Source organism: Polypterus senegalus, chromosome 18 (assembly GCF_016835505.1).
Source record: "Polypterus senegalus isolate Bchr_013 chromosome 18, ASM1683550v1, whole genome shotgun sequence".
Classification (NCBI taxonomy): Eukaryota; Metazoa; Chordata; class Cladistia; order Polypteriformes; family Polypteridae; genus Polypterus; species Polypterus senegalus.
In genome coordinates, this window is record NC_053171.1 from 86,355,862 (window position 1) to 86,383,857 (window position 27,996).

The following is a 27,996-nucleotide window of genomic DNA, read 5'->3' on the forward strand; positions in this document are numbered from 1 at the left end:
TATATGTATTGTTGATATACAATATCACTTTACACTTTCATGTCATAACTGAGAACTTAAGATAAAAATGCGAAATTTAGGATGTTTCCCTCACTGAAGATCACTTAGAGAATAGTCACAACCCTCACACTCCTTTCACCACAGTGCAATGCAGAACAAAGTAACAGTTTTGAAATCCCCACATGCCATCTGTTTTTATTTCTGTGTTTTATGAATTTGTTTTGAGCACTCTTCAAAGTTCCATTCCACTTTCGACGTGGCAATACAACTGCAGCCATTTTGCTTTTATTATATTACATTCTCAGGAAAACCAAATACAAGTTGTACTATACCCACAATACAACATTGAGTGGAATTAGCACATTTGATACATCAGACTGTGCTCAACTCTCAAGCTGCATGCATGAAAAAAAATGGCCAGCCCAAACAGTATTATAAGCAACGGGAACCTTTTAGAGTTCTCCAAGTGCTTTAGTATTGAAGGTAGTATAGTTATTACTAATTGATGCTTAACTGATCTTTAGGGACATGACCACCAACCATTACATGCAGTTTTTGTGGACAGAAGGAATTTTTCAACATTCAATGTTTTCTATACAGAAACAGTATGAATAAATGAACATTTTGCAAGAGGTAAGAGTCAACTGATTTTTTTTTTTTCTAAGAGGGAAAAGGTAAGAAGAGGAGGACTTCACTTTGCAGTCATCATTTGTACAAACTCTGCAGAGAAAGAAAAACACACAACAACTCAGTTCAAACTAAACATAAATGCAATAAATATAATTACAAAAGCAAACGAACACACTTTTTTTTCACAAGGTTCAGAAGCATTTTCTTAACAGACACTTAGGATTTCCTTAGGTTTAGTTCTTCCCTGTTGACAGTGCGAGTCTGCAGATGTGTGAAAGAGGAGACTACTGTAATGATGCATTCAACAGCTGAAGTAGAAACAGGACTTTAAACTTACACTGCCAATGCAGATTCTAACTTCCAGTGCCATCCAGAGTAGCATATCGTGTTTTAACAGTTTAAGAGCTACAGAATTTTTTTTCCTATGTAAAAATCACAAGTATAAGTGAACTAAGGAGAAAAAACAAGTTCCATACCTTCATAATTGACCTGTCCATCTCCATCAATATCTGCTTCTCTGATCATTTCATCTACTTCTTCATCTGTTAATTTTTCTCCTAGGTTTGTCATGACGTGACGCAATTCAGCTGCACTTATGTAGCCATTCCCATCCTGAATAAGAAGAAGATAACCATGGTCAGCTTCTCAAAATTGGTCTGTCTGTCTATGTAACGATCATCTGGTGAGATGCAGGCAGTGTGGAACAGTGGTTAAGGCTTTGGACTTCAAACCCTGAGGTTGTGGGTTCAAATCCTGCCACTGACACTATGTGACCCTGAGGAAGTCACTTCACCTACTTGTGCTCCAATTGGAAAAACAAAAAACTGGAACCAATGGACTCTCAAAGTTGTAAGTCACCTTGAACAAAGGAGTCGGCCCAAGAAATAAATGTAAAAGGTGCGGTTAAATACCTGCAGTGCCAAATTTGTAGATCTTTTCTCTTACTGTAACCAATTTCAGACACATTAGAAAATTGACAACCTTATAAAATTTCTGTAATGCTCCAACACTTACAGCATGTTTCACTTTTTCATGTCAATGAGTAGCAGAAATTGATGCCTTTTATAAAGAAATACCTATTACAGTACAAAAGATGTTTGTGGCTTTGAAACCATGATCATGTCTACGTATTTTGACTTGATCATTTTAAGAATGAATGTAATATTCTATTAATTTTCCCTTTAATCTACTGTAGTCTGGTCTCCATTTGCTTCCAAAGTGTTGGTAGTCACTCCCATTATCAATAGTCTAGCAGTCACTGCAGTGATTTCAGCAACTACTGTGTAAGTCACATTGCCAATATCCTCTTGTGCCAAAATTTATGGTGTTGTTTCCCTCCAATTTTAGATTGATCTGGTTTCTGTTTTAAGGCACAGCTTTGGAGAAATATCACAACCTACATGCCCAATTGGTGCAAATGACTTAACATTCTAACCAATTCTGTATCACGTTGCAATATTTGACCGTCTACCTCATCCACTAATACTGAGACATCTTTTTTAAGGTATAACATGCATTGACAGGACAGATGACCGTTAATGACACAGTCTTGGGGCGATTTCTGCTTTGTGCTCAGAAATACTGAGAAGGAATCATTCTCCCTAGGAGCACATTAAAAATCAACTAGCTTAAACACCAGCTGCATTTGCCATTAAATTTAATATTGAGATGAAGAAAAAAAAAAAAAACTAAGACATACAGTAATCTACACCAGTTCACACAATCTAAGCACTGTCCAATTAAAGTAAAACATTAGTTTTACATTAGTTGAAAAAGAACATCTTCAGCAGGTTGTCTACTCTTCAATAGATAACTGGAACATAACTGTTCAAAAAGCTATTTGCTTTTATGAAAGCTTCAGGTTAGTGTATCATGTAGGGCTGCTAAAACAGCAACGATGCCCGACTCATCCAAAGTGGAATGAAGTGGTTTGACAGAGGGCTGGACAATGATTTGATATTCAAGAAAAACCAATGTGCAAAAGCCAATACACAGATATATAGTACTTTATCAACAACTTCTGAATGTAAACAAAATCCACAAAACCTCCAGTGCTCTTTCTAAGCACAGTTATGTTGGCACTGTCCTTGCTCCCTGGCAGTGACGATTGCGAAGGTGGGGTTGCGGGGAGTAATTGAGCGAGATTCAGAATAGGAAATAGTTTAAAACAGGTAAAGTTAACACAGCTGATTTGCAAAGGATTTGGTTCTCCCCAGGATGCCAATCAAAGAACTACACTAACCAGTAATTCATAAGACACCAGAAGTCTGACGTCCACGCAGTGTAAATCGCTGTTCATCCATTTAACACCGTCGCCATTACTGAAATGCAAAAAGCAGCAATAAAAACAGCCGCATGTGCAATGTTTTTTTTTTTTTGGTAAATTATTCAGTGTTAATGTATCAGATGGGGTATGCAAGTGTTTTATAGCCAGCTTCTCTAGGTATCCCCCAACTACTCCGACAGTCAGTGGCCACTTGTTGAAAATGTCTGTGCCAAGAGCCAAATGTCTTAGGTCTGGGCCAAGAGTGCTAAACTGTGCTAGCCTGGTGACAATTTGAAACTAAGATTACTGGAGGAATTCAAATAATTAATCATATTACTTTGATAGCAAAGGTTAGTCATAAGATATCAGTTAATGAAATAAAAAATGTGCAACGTTATGACGTTACTTTATGGTTTCATTTACAATCCCAATAAAGTCTTGCTCTGTGCTCCTCAGAATTTCAACTGCTTCTTACAGATTCTTACCTGGCACCAGGCATGTAAAATACCTATGCAGACTATTGAGAAGCAAGGATTCAAAAAAAGCTAAGTGTACAGAACTGATAATACAAGTTGCTCAGTCGCAGTATCAGTAGATAATATGCATGGATTTACAAATACATAATTTAGAACCATTACACATAATGTTAATCTTAAAAATGTACATGTATAACACACATATAACACATATGTAACTGGCACAGTAATGAATCAAGAGCATTGTATTTACTTGTGTACAACTGCCAGAGAGAGATACCAATGTTTACTGACTGACAGACACAGACGCAATAGATACAATGGAACCTCAATTATACACTAGCAGTCAAAAGTTTTAGAACACCTCAGTTTTTCCAGGTTTTCTTCAAATTTAATCAGTTGAAATGCAATAAATGACAAAATGGTGAGAAGGTAAACAAACTGCCAGAGGTTTAAATTTAAAGTTCAGGTTAGCAAAAACTAAAAGTTCTATATCTGTTTCATTTAAAGTAAATTAATCCTTGCACGTTGAAGCAAACCATTTGAATAGGTAATCTGTCCGTCTTAAAGTACAGCTGGAACAGAATGTGTTAATAGACCCTCTAAAGTACTACTTCGGCAATATTACACCGTAGAAACTTGTAAATTCTAGTGATGATGGCAAGAAAATGACAAACGAAATGAGACAAAGCATTATTACTCTGGCAAGTGTAGGCCTTTCATTCAGAGAAATTGCGTCAGCGAGTATGGTGTCCTACACAATGCAAAGAGGAATTAGAAACTGGAAGAAACTGATACAAAGAGATCTAGCAGACTCAAAGTCACAACCCAATCAGAAGACAAGTTTCTGATGGTCACCAGCTTGTGTGATAAGCACCTCACAGCACAACAGCTTCAAGCACAGCTTAACAGTGGTCAAAAAATAAATAAATAAATAAAAAGTAAAAAAAATCTCAGTTCCTACTATGAAGAGGAGACTTTGTGCTGCAGGTTTGACAGGGCAAGTGGCAGGAAGAAAGCCATTCCTTACCGAACAAAATAGTGCCTTGAAATACTAGCTGTGGACAACTGCAGATTGGAAGAAAGTCTATGGTTCATCACACAAGCCGTTTGTACGTCATTGAGCTCATGAAAAGATGGCTCCTCAGTGTGTGACACCAACTGTCAAACATGGAGGAGCTAGTGTGATGGTCTGGAGTTCTTTTGCTGGAGGAAGAGGTGGCTACTTGCATAGCGTGACTGGCATCCCAAATCAAAAGGGTTACCCCAGTTTGACTCTTATAAAAGGTGGCTATTTTGATGGAATCAAAAATTTGAGTAAAAATGTTGTACATTTCCTTGACTGTTTTTTATTTTGGAATTGTTTATTCGATGCCATGAATTCCAAGACATTAAACTGTGTGCATTTCCATAAAAGCTGAAAAAACTGAGGTGATCTAAAACTTATAACTGATAGTGTCAGTAGAGGAGATACAGAAAACCAAAATGGTGGGGGTTGACATTTGAGCTGGTTTTTGCATTACAGCTAATCATTAATTATTAAAGTCCAAATTTGGACTTTGTATAGAAAATGTGTATATACATATCTACATGGTGCTGTTAAACCTATAAATTGTTTTGAGAACATATCAAGAAATATCAAATATTGCATTTTGGGTCAAAATAATCCCCAACATCAATTTTAAATTAATATCCCCCAGCCGTATTTTTACAACACAGGTAAATAAGAACAACTTCATTAGGCAAATTGTATTTGAATAGTTAAATGCACCTGAGAAAAGGTAAGAAAGATTACATAACAATAATGAAAATCTGGCAGTAGCTTTCAAGTTCTGAAAAAATTCTAACAATCTGCTACACTGAAAATGACATTTATTATTACCTTATCAAATACTCTGAAGGCTTCACGAATTTCTTCTTCACTGTCTGTGTCTTTCATTTTCCGTGCCATCATAGTTAAGAATTCAGGAAAATCTATAGTTCCATTACCTTTATTAAAAGCAAACAAAAGAAAAGCATATTTCAAAATATGTAACACTTAAATGTTGAAGACTTCATTTCAAATCTTACTGAAATATTAATCAATATAACACCTAGACTTTGGTCACATTTAGAGAAGCTAAACATTTAAGACAAGCTTATTCTTCAGACACGGAAAATATAAAAATACCCTACGTGCATCATAAAACCTCAGTATTTGAGTATTTATTCTGAGTTACATTTTAGAAATCCTATTATAAAAGTGAACAGCTTTGATCCATAAAACACAACTAAAAGCAGAGGATGGAGTAATGGTGCCTGAGCCGCTTCTTACTTGTGCCATTTTACTACAGAATGTGAAGGGGTGGAAAATTATGGCAGCATGCCACTTAAACAACAAAAAACACACCACACATACACTGTGGAATAAGTCAAAACCGTCTGCATTGTTTAGGCTTATAAATACATATCTTGTAGTTGACTAGTTAATAAGGAAGAGTAACTGATTTTTGTGCTTAAATATTTAGAAAAACGGCATAGCTTGAAACACCAGTTTGAGTGTGTACTACCATGAACATGCTTTTGTGAACATGCAAATACCATGTAGCATGTTGACCTGTATTTAAAAACAAACAACCAATTTAGGCTCAGAAGCTTTAACAACTTTATGAAATAAGGATTTCAAAATTTAAAACTGTAAGCAAGGCCAAGAACACACTAACAAGTTTTTTGTGTCAGAGTGTGAGTGTGGTGTTATGGGTCCACAGCTCGTTGAGCAAAGGCCATTCATTTTAAATAAATAATCGACGCCCTCGCGGCTTAGCGAGGAGTCGTTGGGCCATAGCGAGCCGTGGGACGATCCGTAGGGTGTGGGCGTTTCTCACCGAGTGCACAGGTGAGGAACTGCCCAAATTCGTGATTGTCCCATGGCTAATGCTGCAGCTGCTGTGGCCCTCGTCATTTTAAAAAGCGCGAGTCGGTTGTGGGGTGGAAAAAAAATGGAAAAAAGAACGAGTTCAGGAAAAAGAGGAAAATAGGACGGAGGTTACAGGGAGCGAGGAAGCATGCGGTGCAGGAGAGATGGACAGGTGGTGCGTGCGTGTGGTGAGCGCGCGATCGAGTGGTCGAGGGCAGCTGTAAGGAAGCTGGGTGTTAGGCCAACACCCAGACGTTTGAGTTGATGTTGCTCCTGCTGAGCGACCAGGTAGCGGGAGTGCCTAGAGTAAAGCGACGAGCCGCAGAAGGCCGCGGAAAGGCAGCGGAAGTCGGGAGGCTTGGTGGTGGAGTCCCCAATGTGTGCGTCCTGGTCATTGGTGGACATCAAGTCTCGGGGAATGGGATGAGAGCCAAACCAAAGCCAGGGATCGGGAGGTCTCCAGTCTCGCGAAAGTGTAAGAGGAGGGCAGCTGCAGAGAGCGTCTTGCCTGCTGCTAAGCCCAAACGGGATAAGCAGGTGAGATGCTAACAGAAACGTTACACCGGATTTGTTGTTTTAAAGATTGCTTCCTAAAGAAGATTCTACCTCTCGTTTTAAAGGATTGTTTTTTCTTATTGTTGTTTTAACCTCCACGTTTTCATTTTATGGATTATTTATTTAATGAAGAACTTTTGAACTGCACTATTTATTAGAACACTGTTTTTGTTTTGATTGTTTCTTTTAATAAAAGCACTGTTTCACTTTTAACCATCCCCTTGCTCAGATGCTCAATTATTGCCTTCACTGACTAGCTCTCTCGGTTTCATTATCGACGGTGTTGGGTTCAAGGGTTCCCAAACAGCCATGGGAGCGTGGAGCCAGAACCCACATCGTCACAGTGAGAGCCAACAAACTATTAGCACTCACCTAAAAGCACAACGCATACAATGTAGCCATAAGAAAGGAAAAAAAATTGATGGTCCATCATATTGTGACAGAATCAGTTTAGGTCAGGAAGCATGCACTGGTACAGTGTGTTGCAGCACCCACCACAAGATGAAACGACTCAATCCCAGTTAGCAATCCCCCAGGTAGACATGCGGTCCAGTCCCACCCCCCAGAAATCACTATTTGCTGCTGTCAGGTGTTATGTGGCCGTCCCCTTGGCCTAGTCCAGCTGCTTTGGTCCTCAACAATGAGGATCGTGTGAGCCAGATCACCCTCAGGGAAATGTGTCACATGGCCGTAGTGCTGTAACTGATGGTCCCTCATAATGCAGGCAACGTGCCTCATTTGTGTCAAACAAGTGGTTGCTCATGGAGTCCCAATGTCAAACCAGCAGTTCCCAAGAATCCTTAAAACTCTCATTTCACTTCCACTGACCAGTTCCTTATAATGTATCACTGTATTAATAACTAGATTAATTAGTGTATGGTTTTCAGTTTTTTCCTATGACGCTTTTCATGGATTGATGCACAAAGTCTGGGCTGATATAAAAGTTAGATAATCAAGTGTTTTCTCACGATTCAGTGACAAATGACAAAAGGAACATTATATTGAATACCAGCTTAAACGTTTGGGAAAGTGAGCTGCTCCTCCCCTACAGTTATAACGACATTCTCTCATTACAAGTCTGTAACAAAATGGAAGAATGAGAAACTGGTATTTGCAGTTTATAGTTAATGATTGCAAACTGACACCGGGTAAAGTTTTGATTGAATTGGATGTAAGTGTGTGTGTGTGTGTGTGTATGTATATAAATTTTAGGGCAAATGGTAAATAAGTTAGGAATTATGTAATTTGCCTGTCCCAGCTATTAACCTCCATAATTAATATTTAACAACAATAGGGGTGTTAAATGTGCATACTACACAGAATGCTATTCTTTGGCTACATCAGAGGCAGGTAAACCTATTCCTAGAAAGATGCAGGTTTTCACTACAAAAGTTTTAAAATCAAAAGCCAACTCTTGTGGTAACTAAGTGATTCAAAAAAGGCAACTTGTTTGTATTCTCATTCTAGAATCATAATACATTTAATTTATATAGCAACTTTCCCATCCTCAAAGGGCTTGCGCAGCAAGATCTGTACAAGTTTTTATTTTTATATATTCTAGCGATCCTCTGATCAGATATTTTTTTATTTTTTGGTATCCGATACTGATCGCCGATATCACGTTACTTGATTGACCGATTCCGATAAAGATTTTTTTTAAAAAACTCTAATATATATTTTCTCACACATTTGATCAATTAATCAATAGGCAGTTAAATAATGCTTAAATGTAAATACACATGCACATATAGGTTTTAAACATTTGTAACCAATAATTGTACTACAGCTTTTTTTGACGTTAAAATATACATTTACTATATTTTTAGATTTTATTTTTTTTTATAAATTTTCCTTAGTTCCAGCTAGACATAATTACACCTCCATAATTAGGAAATATGGATTACCATTTTAATTATGCAGTACTTGTTTATTTCCAAAACCTGTACTGTATGACTCACACAAACAAAGAATAAACACAAGCTTGTTTACCATCCAAACTCAGCCTATCAGTGTTTGTTTTAATTAAAAGACAAGATAAAATGGTCTGAAGTCATTCGTTTTTCTTGCTATTTCCCTAATTACACAGGAAGGCTACTCTGGTTATTTTTCCTCGATTTATTACCCTATTTTTAAGGTAATAAAAGTTAATATTCCCATTTTCTTTTTAGTAACGTCTGCATTTACTACTCTCCGTTTCCAGAAAGTTCCCAATAAAAGATTGCTTGCTCAACTACTGTAACACCTTGTATAAAGGAGCACAGGAACAACATTACCATAAAGCTTAGAAAAGCAGATGCAAAAAAAATACACACAACTTTTTGCGATTGGCCTTTTGTAGTGAAAAATCAGCTGATCGATTGGAGCATCATTAACAAATACTGTTAAGTAGCTTAAGATATACTTGATACATTTTCTTAATTTCAAGGCCTGACGGTCGTTTCTTCTGTATCTCATTTCTTAATTACCTTTTTAACCATACTAAAGTCTTCTTTCAAAGATGGGGTTGGTTTAAAAACAAAAAAAAAAACAGATGGCAGATGCACTTCATTAATCCCAAAGGAAAATTTAGATACATATAGCAGCAAAAACATGTAGTGTACAGAAGCATTAGAATGACCTACTGAAAAGTTAACATGTTTACCAAAACACGGTAATACTGTATACAAGTTTGTGATGACAGGTCAGAGGCACTAAGCAGTTTCTAAATAAAGAAAGATGGTTCAGCTCAGGCTTTATGGGGTGTATGCAAAGAAAGCACGAGGCGCTTGAGTTTTAATGGGGGAATTGACTGGCCATGCATCCACGTGCAGATGTGTATGGCTCAGTAAATTTCCTTTTTAGTGCTTCGGATTTTATGACTGCAACACCTGCACCCAACTGCTGTATAAAAGGTGATCTGGGTAGCAAACAAAGAAAAATGAAAGAGAAAGGAAATAAGGCCAGAAGTTAAACTGACGTTTGAAAGAAGCCACAATTGCAAGAGCAGCCAGTGCAAGGAGGAGTGGAGACGGGCAGCTAGAAAGACAGTTCTAGGAGAGGAACGTGTGGCTGCTGCTCAAGGAGGGACTGAGGGTCACTGCCGCTGAGCTACCTGGAAAGGAATGACCTGCTTGCTCATAGAGGGCTCCTGCAAAAAAAGGGAGGAATGGCAGTGGGGGACAAGAGAATGAGGCTTGGCATGGTGTCTCGTGAACGCTACTAGACTGGAGGCAAGAACCAGAGCCCAGTTAAATGTTGGCTGTGCCTGTTGGAAGGACATAGAGGAGGAAATGCCAGTTTTTAGAAGGCTGCAATGTGGCTCGTGTTTGTTTTAAATGAATGGACAGAGTCCTGCCATGCTTTTACCCTCGTTTTTGTGGTATGTGACATTTTAACCTCTACTTTGCATCTCATTTGTATGGATTATTTTTTGAGTGAACTGCACTGCACTTTAATATGGTTTTAAAGAAAAAGTACTAAAACACTGTGCATCAACTCTTGCTGACTGTGTGTCCTCATTTGCCCGGCTCATTGTCAGGAATGTTATCGGTGGTTTAGGTTTCAAGTTGTTCCCAGAAGCTGACAGGGACTGTGGAACTAACATGGACCTTAACAGTGTTATGAAAAGTTTATACAAACAAGACCAAAAAAAAGTATTAATTTAGAAAACTCCAGAATGACTCATTTAATATTCGCATACATACATTCAGAAAGTCGTCTTTTAATGTTTTGGTGTAACTAAGTGGTTATAGTTTTAGAATACACAAAAATGGAACAATATTTTAAATCTACTGAATCATGAAGAAGGTTCAGTGAGAAGAATGTGAACATGTTTTGAAAAATAAACTTTAGACTATAAATTAAAATTTCAATGCAAACAATCATAGGTAAGCTTTACTTGCATCTCAATATGCACATTCACACCTTGTCTTGATCATACTCATCCCTCCAAGACAGGATGCCAGATTATGAAGTGCTGTATATTGTTTTATCTCAAGAACTGCTAACTATCCTTAAATCTGTCATTATGCAGATAAAACAGTTTTCCATTTAGGTATAATAAAGCTGCTTCACATATTGAACAAAAATAACAACCATGTGCCACTGCACTGAAGATCAGATATCGTTATCCACACCCCACACTCCTACACTGTTAGCAGTTCACTTTAAATAAGAATGGTAATGACATGCTGAAGCCCTTAGAAGTATAGTGCATCATATCTGTTAGGCAACACAAAATGTTCATTGTCTGCACAAGTACTACAAGAAACCCATCTAGGTTAAATGACAGCTGTAAAGTGGCTCTTTAAGTTGGATTTATAAATGAATAGATCCTACAAAAAGACTGGCAGGTCAGAAAAACAATTCTAAACTTCAAAGCACCAATTTAGAAAGGCTCAGTTGTTTATATATAAAAAGCAGTGGTGGTACAGTAATTGACCTGTGTGTGATGTGTAATCAAGTTACTGGAATAGAATTTCTGCACACACAATATTAACCTTAATGCCTGCATCACTAATTTCCAAAATACTCATTAACGTTTTAGTCGGGCATTCATACTGTTACATTAAGGAATTGGCTTAAGAGTGTGTGTATGTGTGTGTGTGTATATATATATATATATATAAATAAAAAAGTTTCAACATTGTCTGCCAAAAATATAATCATTTACTTTTTCTAGTGGCTTCTAATTTTGGTTTCTTTCAATAAAAAAAATATCATGACTTGAGTTGTAGGTGACTTTTTTTGGCTACTCAGTGGTATGGCAAAAATAAAATCAGTACCCCAGTTATCCAGTCTAGGATTATGCCAATTTTTTGAAAGAAATTAAATACAGTAGTTGCAAAACTTTTGCCCAGTAAGCATCTTGACTAACACTCCTCATTCTTTCAAGCTGCCACTGTCAAACATTGTGTTGAACATAATAACCCAATATCCTATGATGTAGAAAATGTAATCATAATCCCAATTTATATAAACGTTTGATGGTACAGATCATAAAATATATTCTCAAAACTTTGTGATATTGTATTTGCTACACACTGTTCTTACTTTGTTATCTGCATACTGCAGCCCCAAATCTAGAATATCTTTACCAATGAGAATGCAGTTGTGAAATACTTCAACATTACTTTGTATGCCTATGGTGCCGATTGGTCTTTATTAACACTGAGTGACAAACACTAAGAGCAACTGCTTTAGTGAGGAAAAGCATCAGGTGACGAGATACTGGTCCTCAACTTGGGGTAGGACAGTAAAAATAGTTTAAATAGGTGATAATTCAGGAATTTAAGAAACAGACAATTTAGTCTTATGTCTTAATTAAAAAAATTACAGTCTGCTTTCCTTTACTTAAAAATGACTTAAAATTACAACTCTTAATATTGATAATACTGTATTACGCTTTTTAAATTAGTTTCCAATAAACAAGTTGTACTATTACGTCAAACTGTCCAAAAATCACCTATTTACTACTCGGCAGTAAATTGAAAAGATGGCAGAAATAGTTAGAAAATGTGACTATGTCTCCAATTTAAAAACCGTCTCCTTACTTTCCCGACAAGTTCAGAACAGATTTGAAATAAAAATCAGTTAATATTTTTCAGAACTTGTCAAGAACTCATTCGTAAAGTAAACTTGCTGTACCCATTCTCAGCCATTTTTTTTGTTTTGTTTTTTAAAAAAAGAGCTTGTTTTTGATTTCTCTGCAAAGAATTTTAGATGTGGCTCTGTAACTACAGTATATACTGGCAGTATGACATTGTGGTTAAACTCTAATTCAATCCCTGAGGTTGTAGGTTCAGATCCTGCTAATGACATTGAGCTACCGGTCACTTTACCTGCCTGTTTCAACTGGAAAAAGTAAAGGAAATATATTTGAGAAATGCAATTCGTTGTTAGTCACCTTGAATAAAGGCAGCAGTCAAATAAGTAATAAAAATGTGACTCTTTGCTGAGTGGGGGTTGATTTCCAATTTTCATGAAATATCTTTAGAACACAGCAGTTACAATACTATGTTCTTTTCAAATGACTGAAATGCGTTTTATTTCTTAAACTAATAAAAAAAAAAAGTAACCCTCAAAATCCCAAAAACAGATAAAACCGCTGGCTGGTGAGAACAATGAATAAGGGGAAGACAACTAATTGAGTCAGAGTGGAGCTGGTAGTTTAAAAATACTGAAAATCAAGCTAAATACAGACTTCTTCGCTGCATCTGAGTATCTTCCATTTACAATGTTCACACTTCGTCTTGAAACATCCCAAACTATACCAAAATGGCTCTACTGTCCAGCAAAAGACAATTATTTGCACAAAAGGATAAGCTCGGTTGTGGTTTTCAAAGCCGACAGAAGCATTGATAACCAAGACATGGGTTGTCCAAATTTGCCTGACAATTGATGGTTAGCCAACTAACATTACAAGCAGGTCAACAGGGGCCACATCATTTTGACTGTTAATTATAATTAACAGCAACAGTTGAACAAATGGTCAAACAAAACTAAGTACCATGGTAGCTTGATCAGAGCAAGGATTCTTGTTGGGAAAAATAAATAAATAAATTGAAACCTTTTCATTTGTGCACCTAAATTTTATGCTTTTTGACCACTACAGTTGTTTGAGGGAAGGGAAGAAATCATCAGTAAGATACAGGCAATAAATCAAATGTATAAATAAGAGCTTGAGAATGTGTCACCTGTTTAAGAAAATCAGTATTTCACACTCTGAAAAACTAATTTAAACCCAAAGGAAAAAGAACACATGAACAATTGTGTTAACTGAGAACTTCAGATACTCTCTCTAAAATACCCTCCTGGACTACAATAAAGAGCAGTGTTATTCATATTATGTGCATATATTTCAGAAGAAAAAGGGAAGCTCCTAAGAGAATGATCACAAGTTCCTACCTCGATATTTTTGTGAGAAACAATAAAAGACTTGTGCTGTATTAGTCAATTTTGCCAGCAGCAGAGTAATGACAGCACTCTTATTCTCCACTGCAAGCTACTTGTATTAATATTGAGTAAACCTATGCATATAAAGAATGTATGACTGACTATCTCCAATTTTGATGCATGCTCTTTGACAAAAAACTATCCCTGCTTCCTGGCCCTGTGCACTTTTCCCATGCACCTGCTCGACATTGTTAATTTGCCATTTAAAGATACATTTACCCCACTCTCACAAATATGGCCGAAATACTCCAATTTGTAAAACCAGCTGCCTATACATTTAAGTTTGCACATTCACATTAGGAGAGCGCAATTATAGTTTTATTCATTTTAAAAAATTTGTTGTACGTAATGTATGACAAAACATTAACATTAATACTGTTTTTCCCATGATTAAATACCTGCCAGAACATTAGCTACTCCAACAATTTCAAAGGTAAAGGCCATCATTAAGTCTTAACATAAAAACTGATGAACACAATGTAGAAGTGTAGAGCTAATTAACAAGTTACTTTATTAATAACAAAAGCTTAGTGTTTTTCTAAATAAACATTTAAACTTTGTCTCAACACTACTCTTATTCTATGTTAATTAATGTTGACTTATTTTGTTTTCTTATTGTGTCTTATTTTTCTATTCTTTATTATGTAAAGCACTTTGAGCTACTGTTTGTATGAAAATGTGCTATAGAAATAAATGTTGTTGTTGTTGATGTTCCCTTCTATGCTCATACCAGGTTGACTGAAGTATAGCAGCAGCTCAATAAATTCTAAGCATGGATAAATCCCTTTTCTGTACATTTAGCGAAAAAATAAACTTAAGGCTATTCGTGCCATTTGTTCTATCATGTGGTCTTCCCCAGTAAACAATTAACCATGCTATTAACTATAAACAGTCAGTGTCTTTATGTCTGTGTTTGCATGTTTAAAAGCCATATCTAAATAATACAACGAATAACCTTTGACAGTCGGTAACTGCAGGATTATATTTATTCAGGAATGTTATGTGAACATACCTTAAATGTGCAAATGTCACATTCCATTTTCTCTTTATACATTTTACAGTTCTACAAAAATGTCAAAAGATTTACCAAGGCTTCCACTATTGGCTCCTGACCCTGTGTCTCTTGACCGAAATTACCAGGTTAAAAAAAATCAACTGTCCTAGTAAACCTAACAGCTTTGATATGCACCAATGACACAATATTCAGAACTAGAATATCTTCATTCTCAAATTTATGACTGAGCTACGAGAAGCGGGGCGGCACGGTGGCGCAGTGGTAGCGCTGCTGCCTTGCAGTTAGGAGACCCGGGTTCGCTTCCCGGGTCCTCCCTGCGTGGAGTTTGCATGTTCTCCCCATGTCTGCGTGGGTTTCCTCCGGGCGCTCCGGTTTCCTCCCACAATCCAAAGACATGCAGGTTAGGTGGATTGGCGATTCTAAATTGGCCCTAGTGTGTGCTTGGTGTGTGGGTGTGTTTGTGTGTGTCCTGCGGTGGATTGGTTCTTGCCTTGTGCCCTGTGTTGGCTGGGATTGGCTCCAGCAGACCCCCGTGACCCTGTATTCGGATTCAGCGGGTTAGAAAATGGATGGATGGATGGCTACGAGAAGCAATGTTGTGCAAAGTACAGTATTAGGCAGTCATTTTGTGGTTCTCTACCAGTTGACAAAATCATTTTAAAATTAAGCAGGTCTTGCACCACATTACTTTCCCTAAAGAACCTGGTAAAGTATCACATAGCATAAAACATAAAACTATATCCTCCACCACTGCAAGCATATGTGGGCATCAGGAATGGCAAAAGAATCGTGGTTTTGTTGTTAAATGCCCCAGCTAGAAGGCAAAGTTGTCACTGTTAACTAAAACGACTAATAAAATAAAAAAGGTAAATGAAGCAAAAGCAATATTAAAATATTGAAAAGTAAACTGAAAATAAAACAGCATACTCAAAACAGAAAATTAAAATGGGTGTTTTTATAAATAAACTAATGACTATTATACTAACACTCCTTTTTCATTACCTGGAAATGTAATACATGGCCCAAAACCTACTCAGCCTAATGGTTCTCAGCAAGAATGTGCTTTTAAACACTGAAAAACAGTAATAAAATAATTGTAAATGAAAAAGTACTATTTGAAGTACTTGGAGTACTGACACTGGAAGTGAAAAAGGGAATAATTAAGAGAACAAACAAAATGATATGTCAGAAAGACATACATAAAGAGGCTAAAAACTGCAACATGCTGGTTATGTAGAAACAAAAGAAAAAAATAAAGAAATAAGCCTGATGAATACACTACAACAGTGAACACAACTTGTGCTAAATGGGCAAGTAAAACTGGCCAATCTTGACCCCAGAGATCAATCATGGAAAATATAAAGTCTCAGTCTTTATCAATAGGATTTTGACTTTCAGAAAATGTATATAAAAAGCCAACTCTTCCAAAATGAAGTTCTTTATTGAACAGCATAGTGGTGCGATGAAACTACTAACAGTGAATAATGTAGTTATTTTACTGTATTGGCCTGGGGTAGATTTCCACATATGATTTTAAATAGGATTATTATGGGCTACTGGATTATTACGAAATCTGTACAATATTTTGTACTAAACAGTCTTCTCTAGTAACTGAAATACTGCTTAAAATTCAGTCTAAAAATTCAATTCACTGCCATGTGAATTACTGAGTAGAAAATTAAAACAAGGGTATTTTTTATAATATTTCTCGCCATTCCTCATTCCATGCATCAGTCGCCTTAAGTGAATTGTAGCATGTGACTGAAAACAAGATTGCTTCAGATTTTTCACACCTATTCAAAAGGTGTGTTGCATAGTGCAAGGTTCGGCCAATAAATTTAAAGCATGGCACAATAAAAACAGGATCATAGTACAATCATATTAAAAAAAACACACACACACACACACACACAACACACCATAGGCAATATATACCTTTGGAAAACTCAGTTGCTTATTGAACTTAACTCACTTCAAGACAGGATGCCGTTTGTAAACATCATCTATGGATTACAGTTCAAGTGATTACTGACTGGGCTGCCCAGTAATCTCACTTTCAATAGTGGGGAAACTTAACAGAAGTGTACGAAAAGAAACAGACAAGTGGAATTGTGTCAAGAGTGAGCACAGGTGCATAAAGATGAGTAGTAGGCTTGCATATTTATTAATACAAGCTTTTATATGTTCTTGTTCACTAATCCAGTTGGCTGACTGTGATTATTCTCCACCTGCCTGAGTATAGCAAAGTTAAACACTACAGTTTCTGCAGGCAATAAAGTTGGATGGTGTGCACTAAGGTTGGCGTTTCAAGTCTATTCTTCATAAACCCAAATTCATTTCATACTACAAACACCAGGCAGTAGCCAGGCTGTTATAAATAACTATCTATATAAATGGACTAATGCATCTGAGCAGTTTATTTTGCTTGGATATGATGACCATCGATTTACAGACTCCCTTGATTCAAACTTATGAAGATTGTTCAGACCATGGATAACCACGGATACAAGTTTCCAATCATGCGTCCTAACATAACACTTTACCTACATTAGCCAGCTGCTAGCTAACTAAATTAACCCATTCATTACAAACAGCACTAGCAACATTATGGGACAAATTTAACAAGCTATGCTAAACAGTAAGTAGATTCCATCAGTATTTCTATTACAAAACAACATGCTATTCAATGGTTGCTAGATTGACCTGTTTAATGGTCAGTAGATGGTTTTACAACATAGCAATCCTGTTTATGAACATGTACAGTATGCTTACATAGTCGGCACATGTACAAAAAAGCTTAGCATTAGATGAAATCGGTGTGAGTCAAAGACAAGTTTCAGTAGGTCAGACAGTGCTAGACTGGTGTAAAACTGAAAATATTAAACAATCTTACTGAAGGGGTTTAAGTCGTACACACAGCTAATGAGGCCAAAAGAAAATGTAAATGAATTAAATATAGATGGAGAAAAATTTAAAGAAGCATCCCACAAATGGTAGAAAGGAATAATTTTAAGCTAAAACAGAAGCTACCATGATTAATCATGAAGCACATGTTCCACCAGCTAGACCACAAAGGACCATCATCACAAGACAAGACGACAGGCCTCAAACATGAAACATTCAATGAATGCAGCCAGTAAATACAATAAAAATTAAACTATATTAATTACTGTAGTAAACCAAATTAAAACTAGGAAGTCAGCAATTTCATGCATAGGATACATAATGAAGGAACATATGCTTGAAGTGTGAAATGACACCACTAAAATAATTTGATAACACTTCTCTTTGATAATTCTCCATAATGTTGAAAACCTTGCCATTTTATATATATTAAAAAAAAAAAAAGACAAAAAGTACAAACCCTTTTCATTTTATATAAAAACACCACATCTCCCTTCATAATCACAGAAGCCTATAATGTTAGTCAAGTATACATTATGACAAGGAATCCTAAATACACAAAATAATATTGTAGTCAATTGTGCACTGTCAAATAGCACAGGGAAAAAAAAAAAAAAGTGATTTTCAAAATACTAAGAATTTACATGTACAATTTCGGAGGATCTGTCCAAATCATTTCTCGGGTATTGCAGGAATATGTTTTAGACTACATTTTAAAACACATACACAACAGCTGGCCCTGATCAAAAATGTTTTGTCTCACTGTAGCATTTCCACTGCAAAGGCAACAGAGACAGGGATTGTTTTAAGGATCATAAGTTTGCAAATTACCACTTTAAAAAAGTGTGCAAACCGAACAAATAAGCAAACCAAAGGAACACCAACAGAATATTTCCATAACATAACACCTTTGATATTACAGGTTTATTAGAATAAACTGCTGTCTGGAGTTACAGACTGCAAGCAGCAATCCTAAAATCATTGGCAAAACTACAAACAAGTTTTAAAATTTTGTAGATACATGACCAAAGTAATCCAACTACAAAAAGCACTTTTTAGAACACATTTACATGTATTATTCATAGTTCTTCAACACTAACCCTACCCAGTGTACTTTAAAAAAATACTAACACATTGCATTTAATAAACTTATGTAATTTTACACATCTTTGAAATTAAAATATTCTGATCCAACAAAATAAAGAACATGTTATAATAAACCAATTATGGCTTATTACAAGTCTTCTGCATAACTTGTAGGAAATCTAGTAACTTCCAAAATTCAAATGTTCTAAATACCTCGTCTTTGGTGGTCAAAGCAAAGAAGTACCTCAAATTAAAGTCCACCATATAAAAACCACAACCAAAAAAAAAAAACCCATTTAAACAATCAATTTTTAAAAGGAATAAAATGTAGATTTTCAAAAACAAAGGCGGCACAGTGGTAGAGTTGCTGCATGGAGTTTGCATGACCAACTTTCCTCCAGGTGCTCCAGTTTCCTTCTATAGTCCAAAGACATGTAGGATAGGCAGATTAGAGACGTTAAATGGACCCTATTGGTTGAGCACATGTGTGTTTCTCTGTGATGGGCTGGTGACCCATCCGTTTCTGCCTTGCACCCTATGTTTGCTGGGATAGGCTCCAGCCCTCTACAATTCTGCTCAGGATTAATCAGGTTTAGAAGATGGTGCAATATATTTTCAAAAAATAGCTGATTTGCCACCAGATGAGCAAATTAAAAGATTTTCACTAAATGCTTGTAAAAGTTTTAGAAGCATGGTAGCATCAAACAAAACACATTGTCTACAAGTTGCAATACAAAAAAGAAAGAAGAGCTTGAAATAACATGCAAAATTATGGGTGACCCAACTATACCACGAGTGCAAAGTCTGAATGCTTCTTTAATTGGACGGGTAAACAGCCACTTGTTTACTGGGGCATCAAACAGTAGTTTAGTATATTTTCTGAAGTGGTAAGAAATTACCGGATTGCAAGCTGTATTAAATACAGAAAGAAAATAATTGTCCTAAATTGCTATGCATGGCGGAGATTAAAAGAGGGACTGTGCAGCAATTAAACCAAAATGTTTCCTTTTGCATTAAAGGAAACTTGGAGCAAAGATGAAGCCACCTTTGTCTAAACCATCAATTTTCCCCTCATGTTTTAAAAGTGTACATATTGAATACTGGAACATGACAATTACAAAACATATTTTTGATTATCTTACTATGCAAGCATATGTTTACATTTTTTACCACCATGTTAAGTATCACTGTAACAAAACCTTACTCAAAAAACAAGGTCTAAACAATCATCAATGATGCTCATAACAAGGAGCACATCTCTGATTGGTAAGAGATGCTAGAGGACAACATACTGTATTACTATCATATTAAAAAAGAAAATCATATTAAACACACATACTACATATGTGAGATGACAAGCACACCACTTCAATCACTGCCAACAAAGACCGCTAAGTAAACGCCTAGTAACAGACATATTATGCATGCAGTTTTAAGCTGCTAAGGTACATCAAGTGTACTGGCATGCACTCAGGCTGTGCCAAACGTTTTTGGACTTGACTACAATAAGAGGCAGATGTACCACCTTCTGCCAACCAAAACATGTGTATAGGTCATGTATAGGTCTAAATATGTACAATAGTTTGACACTTTAGTTCACTCACCTCCAAGGACTCTGACAAGGCAAATTCTTAACACAAACATAATTAGCAAAGAGTGTGTTGGAACGAAGTGTGACAAATCCTCATTATTTGGTTTTATGATTAAATATTTTGTTTTAATAATGTAACTATAATCCAAGGAATAATGTCAAATTCATCTTAAAGATATTGGCTTCTGTTGAGAAAATGTATGCAGTTTTGTTTCAGAAGAACTAAAAATGGTGCTCAATTATAATGATGAATCAAAGCTATGAAGCATACTCATTACAAGTAGATAGATAGATAGATACTTTATTAATCCCAAGGGGAAATTCATGCAAGTAGGTGCACACTTGTGACACAAGATAGGCCAAACCCTGTTAAATAATAGTCTCCTTAATGTATGCATTACTATCTGGAAAAACTGAAGAACTCTGTGACCTTTAACCGAGTTAAAACAGATTAGGATAAAAAAGTAAAAACCAATACCCAAGTTGTAAACCAGACCTCTGTGGAAATGTACATAATTACAAATTAAAAGCACCACCCCCACCCAAAAAAAAACATCAATTTCCAAACAAGCATAGAACTGCCAAGGGAAAAAAGGGACCCATATGGACATTCTTGTCTTTGTAGAAGGTCATTACTTACCGTTCATTAAGTACAGCTGTATAAACATAAAAACATCAACATCCTCTACTTACTCTGATTAAATGTAGTTAATATAAATATATATCTATATCTATCTCATGCACTACAATTTACAGAACTGTTTTCCTTCTTTTTTCATTACTTATCACCAACACCTATATCATCTTTGTCAAGCTGTTGTTTACAGTTTCAATCTTGCAATTACTTTGAATTCTGTGTACCTGTCAATAATAAATTGACAAACTTGAGATGCAGGAGTTAATGGATTGAGGCCCAATTTGAGTGTTAAAAAAAGAACACACAAACAAAAGAACAGTAACCTAACTTTGAGATAAAGGGGACTAGACCGGTTAGTATAAAATGGGCATTAATGGTTTGAAGCTCAACAGTTGCATGGTACACCAGAATACCAAGATTTTCTGCTTTAGATCTCTTTCTACTTCCAGAATGTCAAACTGATGTCTTTACTATTATTCAGTAAACAGCATGAAACTTTTACACACAAGTAAACAAGGTGCACTAAGTAAACATGCCACACATTTTATTATGTAACAAACGCATATTTAACTGGACACCCACAATGCAATGTAACTGATCTGTTAAATGGTAAATCGAAAAAATAGTGTGAGAAAGTTACTCTATCCATAAAAAGCAAATGCTGGCACTACCAGGCCTCTTTTCCTGCACTTGACCATGAAGCAAAGTGCTCAAAATGATTAAATTATGTATCGCAAGGACAGTTGCTAGACAGTTTTACAATGTAATCCAAGAAATATTTTCAATCCAAACCTACCATCTGCATCCACTTCATTGATCATATCCTGTAGCTCTGCCTCTGTTGGGTTTTGGCCAAGTGATCTCATTACTGTTCCCAACTCCTTCGTTGTAATGGTACCATCTCCGTCCTTGTCAAATAAGGAGAAAGCTTCCTTGAATTCTGTAGAAAATGGACAAGATGTGGAATTTTTAGAATATGCATTATAAAACATTATTAAAAAAAAAACTATTAAAGTTATAAAGTATGCCTGAACACAGTTGTACAGGAAAGTAGAGGAGGTGTAGCACACTTGTTGGGAACTTTTCACTTAAATAAAATAATAAAGCCTGTAACATACAAAACTAAACACTGTTCATTTCATATGCATATATTCAGCTTTATACAGTAGAAAAAAATTAAACAGAGCACAGAAGTGATGCCCTTAATTAATCAATTAGTGATGATTAATTTTGGCTGGATTATTTAAAGTTAGCAATAACATAGTAAAGATGCGGAACATGTAACAATTAACCTTGAGAAAGGCAATTTTGGAATGTTTTCATTCTATACACATTTTAAAAAATTATACCAATCAGACATGACCCAAGATCAACTGTCAATGTCCAGCTGCACTTAACATCTCTAAAGCAATCATGTTCATAAAGAAACGGTTTATAGTTCACTGGCTGCTTACTTATGTCCTTTTATAAACAGCACTGGGAAATAACACAATTATAAGAACAATTTTAAATTCAACAATGGCACCAGTTTGGCTGATGATTTTTCAAAATAATCCTCTGGTGATCCTTGGTCTACTAGGTTTTTTTTTGGGGGGTTAAATCCTGCTCCCGTCCATATTCTAAAAGCTTCATCCCACTACTGCCTTGGATAACCACAGAAACAATTTCAGTCCCAGAACTATAATAATGTTTCATGCACTAAAATATTCATTCTGGTTCGGCAGGTCTGACAGGACTCGCAGTCGCACAATTGCCTCAAGGGATCAATCAAGCAATGCATACATTTAATAAAACCTTTTCCAGAGACTGTATCATGTAATCATATGGTTGAGTATGTTGACAGATATCTACACTTTCAAGTTTACTTTAGTGTTTGTTGCGAATATCAGCCTAGTCTGTCATTTGAGAGCAACTGATACCAGAGTTAAGGGAATGTAGCACATAAAATTTTAAACAGATAACACAGCAAGAAATTGGCAGCAAGGCAAATAACTTTCCCTGAAATAACTACTTAAAATGACCAACGGACTAGATTTTCATTTTGTTATTTTAATGGGTTTGGAGAAAAAAAAAAAGAAAAAAATGATTTTTAAGTGCTTTTCCAACACTCTTTTTCGCAATCTCCACCAACAAGCTGTTGAAATTAGTGTGTTCTGCTGCCTGCATCCTTATTTTCTGACATGCTGATAAACATGGCCTATAAACAGCGCGTTTTATCTTAAAAACAATTACCGGTATTCAGCTTTAATGACTACTGAAAAAAGTGCAATGTACAGATTACACCTCCTTCAAAATTCTTCCTAGTAAGTGGTGGGGGGGAAAAGAGGTGTAACAGCAAACACACATGCAATCAGACTCATTCTGGTTACTGGTGCGAATGCTAATAATGTATTTTAGTATGTATAGGCTTATCTTCTAGCAATTCTGAACACAGCTATATTAAAAAAGAAAGAAAAAAAAAAAACTGTACAAGTAAACTTGCAATGGGTTGATTTATAAGCAAAATCCAAAACTCTTGTCAGAACTTACCAGCAATCTGTTCCTCAGTCAGCTGGTCAGCCTGTAAAATAAAAACATTAAAAAACTTTATTTCTTTATGCCATATCCCAGCTTCAAGATGAACATTTAACTGCAACATATCTTTGGGAAACTACAGACAACATATCAATACAAAATGTACAAAAAAAATACTAAACAAGGTTATGAATGATTACAATATATTTATTAAAAATGAACCATACTAGTATGTCTTACTCTTCATGGAGTACTGGTTTATATAATCTTTACGTTGATCATAAAAGGCAAGCACTAAGTGCAGAGGCACACACAAAATACTAGATAAGGAATTTGTTCCAAATTAAAAGTATGTCAAAAGCAGGTTCCTACAGGGATTACTTTTACAGTCATTGCTTTTTTAAAATGTATGTACATGATTTAGATAAAACTATGGGAAGCGCCTTGTGCAGTGATGAGAACTACTTCCTCACAGCTCCAGGATACTAGGTTTGACTCCAAGAATCTGTCACTGCTTTTCTCCTAAATCACAAAAACATTAATTGGAAAATCCAAAGTTAAGAAGTATAAGCGAGTGTCCTGTTATGTAACTAGTGCTCCATTGGGGGTTTGCTCATGAGGGTAGACCCTTTACACTTGAAGGTACAAGGAATTTATTGATAAGTTAATCTGAAAATAAATTAACATTTAGAATTTCAGGAACCTTGAGCAACTTGCCACAAATGAAAGCAACTCTACAAATTGTTGTTGCACATGGAATGCATTTTCTATTTAACTACTAAATGGGTAGGTTTGGGGCTAGTTTAAATGTAGTCTTTGTGGAATTATAAGTAAGCAAAAGGTGTACACAACTTGACTAATTTCATACTGCATATGTTACTCCAAAGTAATAATGCATCTGTCAGGTCACATATGAAAACACTATTTGCAGTTTTGTTCGTTATTAGAAGTACAAAGAAGAAATAGACAAGAGTCTGGAGATTTTACAGACTTGTTCCAGGACTGCAAAGAACCACTTAAACCTCAAGAGAGTATTTTCATGTTAAGCAACCCAAGATTAGGAGCAAAAGGACGTTTTTAATAATGTAATTTAGATCAATGCAAGTTTTCACTTGAAAAAAACATGCATTGAGCAAAAGGGCATGGATTGCATTTGGTTTAAACTGTTCTGCTAATGTGCTCCCTAGGACAGAAGAAGGCAGATGCACAGAACAAGACATTGTGTAGCCTATACACCTTGTGGACCTTGAACTTGACTTGGAAATGTATGGTGAAAGGGTCTTGAAAACATTGGGCCGAGCTAAATGTTCTGATATCGCCCTAAATGTTTATATTTTATATGGTTGCCTACAATTTAAATTACTCTGAATTTTTGAATGATTTACCTCTTTAAGAGAAAAAATAAGATTACAAAAATCCATGAAATCAAACCACCCAAAGCATACCTTTCTAGTGAATAAATGCTAACCTTTTACACAGTGTTTAGTCTATTTATGATTCAGTCTTCCTTTCCAAAATACATGCTTGCCCAACATATACTTGATGGTACAGCCCAAATTAAGACCATTAATATTTTACAGTATAACAATCATTGTGCATATTTTTTTCTTTAGTGCAGAAAAGTACTTGTGCAGTTTGCCAATACAGCATGTATTAATGAGATAGAACAAAATTATAACAATTTTCCCATTTTCAGATAAAAACAAATTCACAAATCTTAACTGATACATTCATCAATTACTGAATAAAACAATGTGGATATTACTCTATAAACAGAAAGAGTTTGACAAGCAGAATCACTGAAGTAGACATGCTTCCATTTGGCCTTGGGCTCTTGACATGTAAAGGGTGTAAATCTAGAATGACTATATGTGGACTGGTGGAATGACAAGTATGGAGATACCTCTGTGTGCATCCAGCTGGAGAAGTGATTAACTTACAATTACTGTACTACTAAATAACCAATATCATATTGTGTCGCATACAAACCATACATATAGTACACAGTGTAGTGAAATGTTTATACATTCAGGTAAACTTGAGTATCAGGTTGAAACTGTGTCTACTACTTCGTTACGTTTGACTTAGACTGGATATGTAAAGATAAATTCCAGTGATCTCTAAATAAGATAAAATCTGAAAGGGAGGAGTTATCAAAACCTGTGTCATGCATTGCTTATCTCCATGTTAAGACAAGTGGTTTAGTCATTTCAATGTGTTGTAAGACCTTTCAAAATATACAACAGCAAAATAAATACAAGGAAAGAAACTTAAAGCCATAACATTTAAAACACAAGGTAACATTTCTCCTTTGTGTGTGCAAACGTTCAGACTAAGGTGCTTTGAATCAGTGGAAAACACACGCCTAGCAACCCAACAAATAACCTACTCGGACAAGAGCATTGAGTAAGAAATAGCAGGTTGCCAGGTTATTATTAACAGGCACATGCGGGACTGCAAGGAAAAGAAGACAAAAGAGGTGGTGGGTCTTAGACAATCCCATTTAATACTAGATTTGAGGTCATCTAAAACACATGCACCAGGTACAACTTATTGCGCCGTCCTTATTAAAATTACAGAAAGCAGACAGGATTGCAACCTGCAGCATACATTTCATATCAAATGTCTATTTTTTAATCAATATGTATTTTAAGCAGGCCAGGCTTCTGGATAAAAAAAAAGACGGGACATACCGAGTGAATAAAATCTGAACCGGATGAACAAGAAATTGTTTAGCAGTTTTAACATCATGCCCACGACATCTACAATATTCCATGTCTATAATCTAATCCTCTGCAAAATGTAATCAAATAGTCTTTATAAAACATGGTCCTGATATCTTTCAAATTACTCACTTCCAAATTAAAAAAAAAGAAAAGAAAAAACGGGGTCGTGGGAAGATGGAATACAAGGGAATATACACCCTTCAGGATTTGGATAGCTGGACACACAATACTGCAACATTTAATTAAACTGCCCATACTTGGTGACGCGAGGGACCTTCGAAACTCTGCAGCCTGCGCTTCATAAAGATCTTGAGAACTGCGCTGCGCTTACGATTCAAGTCAATTCCTTAGGTACATATGAATAAAAGAATGTGGGTATATTAAAAAGAAAAAAAAAAGTGTCAGCAAGACGAACAAAGGGGGAATTTTAAGAAACATGCATCAGCTGACGAAAGCAGTAGTATACTTAGAAATTATTCTGCCTGGTTTTATTACATTCCTTAACCCGCTGCCCCTCAGTAAACCAGTGCCATCAATTTAATTGATATCGTAACCCATTCTAGAAAACACCTAAAACGAACCCCCCTCACCCACACACAGTTGACTGGTTTCGCCCCTCCTTGGTAATCTAACCAAAATGCAAATTTTTGAGTGCAACCAGCTTTCATGCTGCGTGGCTCGGCGCTGTCCGCCTCTAGGAAACGCTCACCGGATATCGTCTGACAAGCCAAACCGCTCTACTCTACAAAGGGACTCAAAGCAATTTACTACGTATTTTTTATCATCAATACTAATTAATTCCGCCTTATTACCTATGTATTCTACTCTATTATCTTACTGGTAAAAAAAAAAAAATCAAATGCAAAATGAATCACAAACACTAGCCCATGGCACGCTGCACCAGCACTCCTCCAGTCAGTAATCGGCTGGTCACTACCTTGCGCTTCTAACAGCAGTACACGTTTTAAAACTCCACAGGCTATAGGCACCCTAACGTATTATAAGAACAAATTCGGACAATCCAGAAACGCCCATTTTTTTTCAATTGCACGAAGATAACAGAAGAGCCATTTTCAGAAGGCGTTGTAAATGAAAAAACAACACCCGGCATCCTAACTGGAAAAAGAAACCCAGCATTACATAGCTTGTAGTCGTTCGACACTGCACTAAAGTAAAAGAGAACGCTGCCCTTGGTTATACGTACCATGTCTGTCGGTTATTGATGGGTTTGCTGGACTAGCTAATTCACGTTCTCGCTCACACAGCCGCCAGGTATCAGAACGAATCCTATAAACCTTCGCCTGTAACTCCAGTCAGCAGTGACGGGCTGAGCTCATCTGCCTATGCCTATATAACTGCGTATTCCTCCGCCGCACGGGCCTGTCACTTAGCGGCTTCCTTACTGCAGGGCCAATATTTTCCCCGCCCCTTTCCACACCAGGAGGCGGGGATTGATGCGCGCGCCAGACGCAGATATGAGCCCGTGCTTTGCGGCGTTGCGGCTGCGCTTTAGTTCTGCTTATCCAGAATTTATGTTCCGATCCACCCCCAACCCCCATTACCCATTCATTTCTAGTTTTGCGTTATTCAGCACATACAGCCTTTCAATTCAGCAGTAATCTCTGACTGCGCTAAATCACATGCAGTACAAATGAGAGAGCCACATGCTGGGGACGCTTAGGGATCGCTAAGTGGGGCGAATATGTGAGGTGAGCTGTGATGGCTTGGCCCCACTTCACTTTCTCATTTTTTAAAATACTGTATTCT

General features: G+C 36.4%; 1 protein-coding gene across 1 annotated transcript; it reads right to left on the reverse strand.

Moving 5' to 3' along the window:
• On the reverse strand, positions 1–27,584 carry LOC120518519 (calmodulin-1). Its single transcript, XM_039741357.1, has 6 exons — positions 27,434–27,584; positions 23,519–23,549; positions 21,786–21,929; positions 5,255–5,361; positions 1,107–1,242; positions 1–720 (listed from the first exon to the last, which is right to left on the reverse strand). The coding sequence occupies exons 1-6, from the start codon at positions 27,434–27,436 to the stop codon at positions 692–694; spliced, it is 450 nt and encodes a 149-aa protein (XP_039597291.1). The 5' UTR covers positions 27,437–27,584; the 3' UTR covers positions 1–691.
• Between the last annotated feature and the right edge of the window lie 412 nt (positions 27,585–27,996).

Excerpts from the sequence above, each read along its gene's own strand:
- LOC120518519 (XM_039741357.1), bottom strand. Across the intron at positions 21,930-23,518 it reads GACTGAGGAACAGATTGCTG|AATTCAAGGAAGCTTTCTCC; the intron begins GTAAGTTCTGAC and ends CATTTTCTACAG. Across the intron at positions 721-1,106 it reads TGGACAGGTCAATTATGAAG|AGTTTGTACAAATGATGACT; the intron begins GTATGGAACTTG and ends CTTTCTCTGCAG.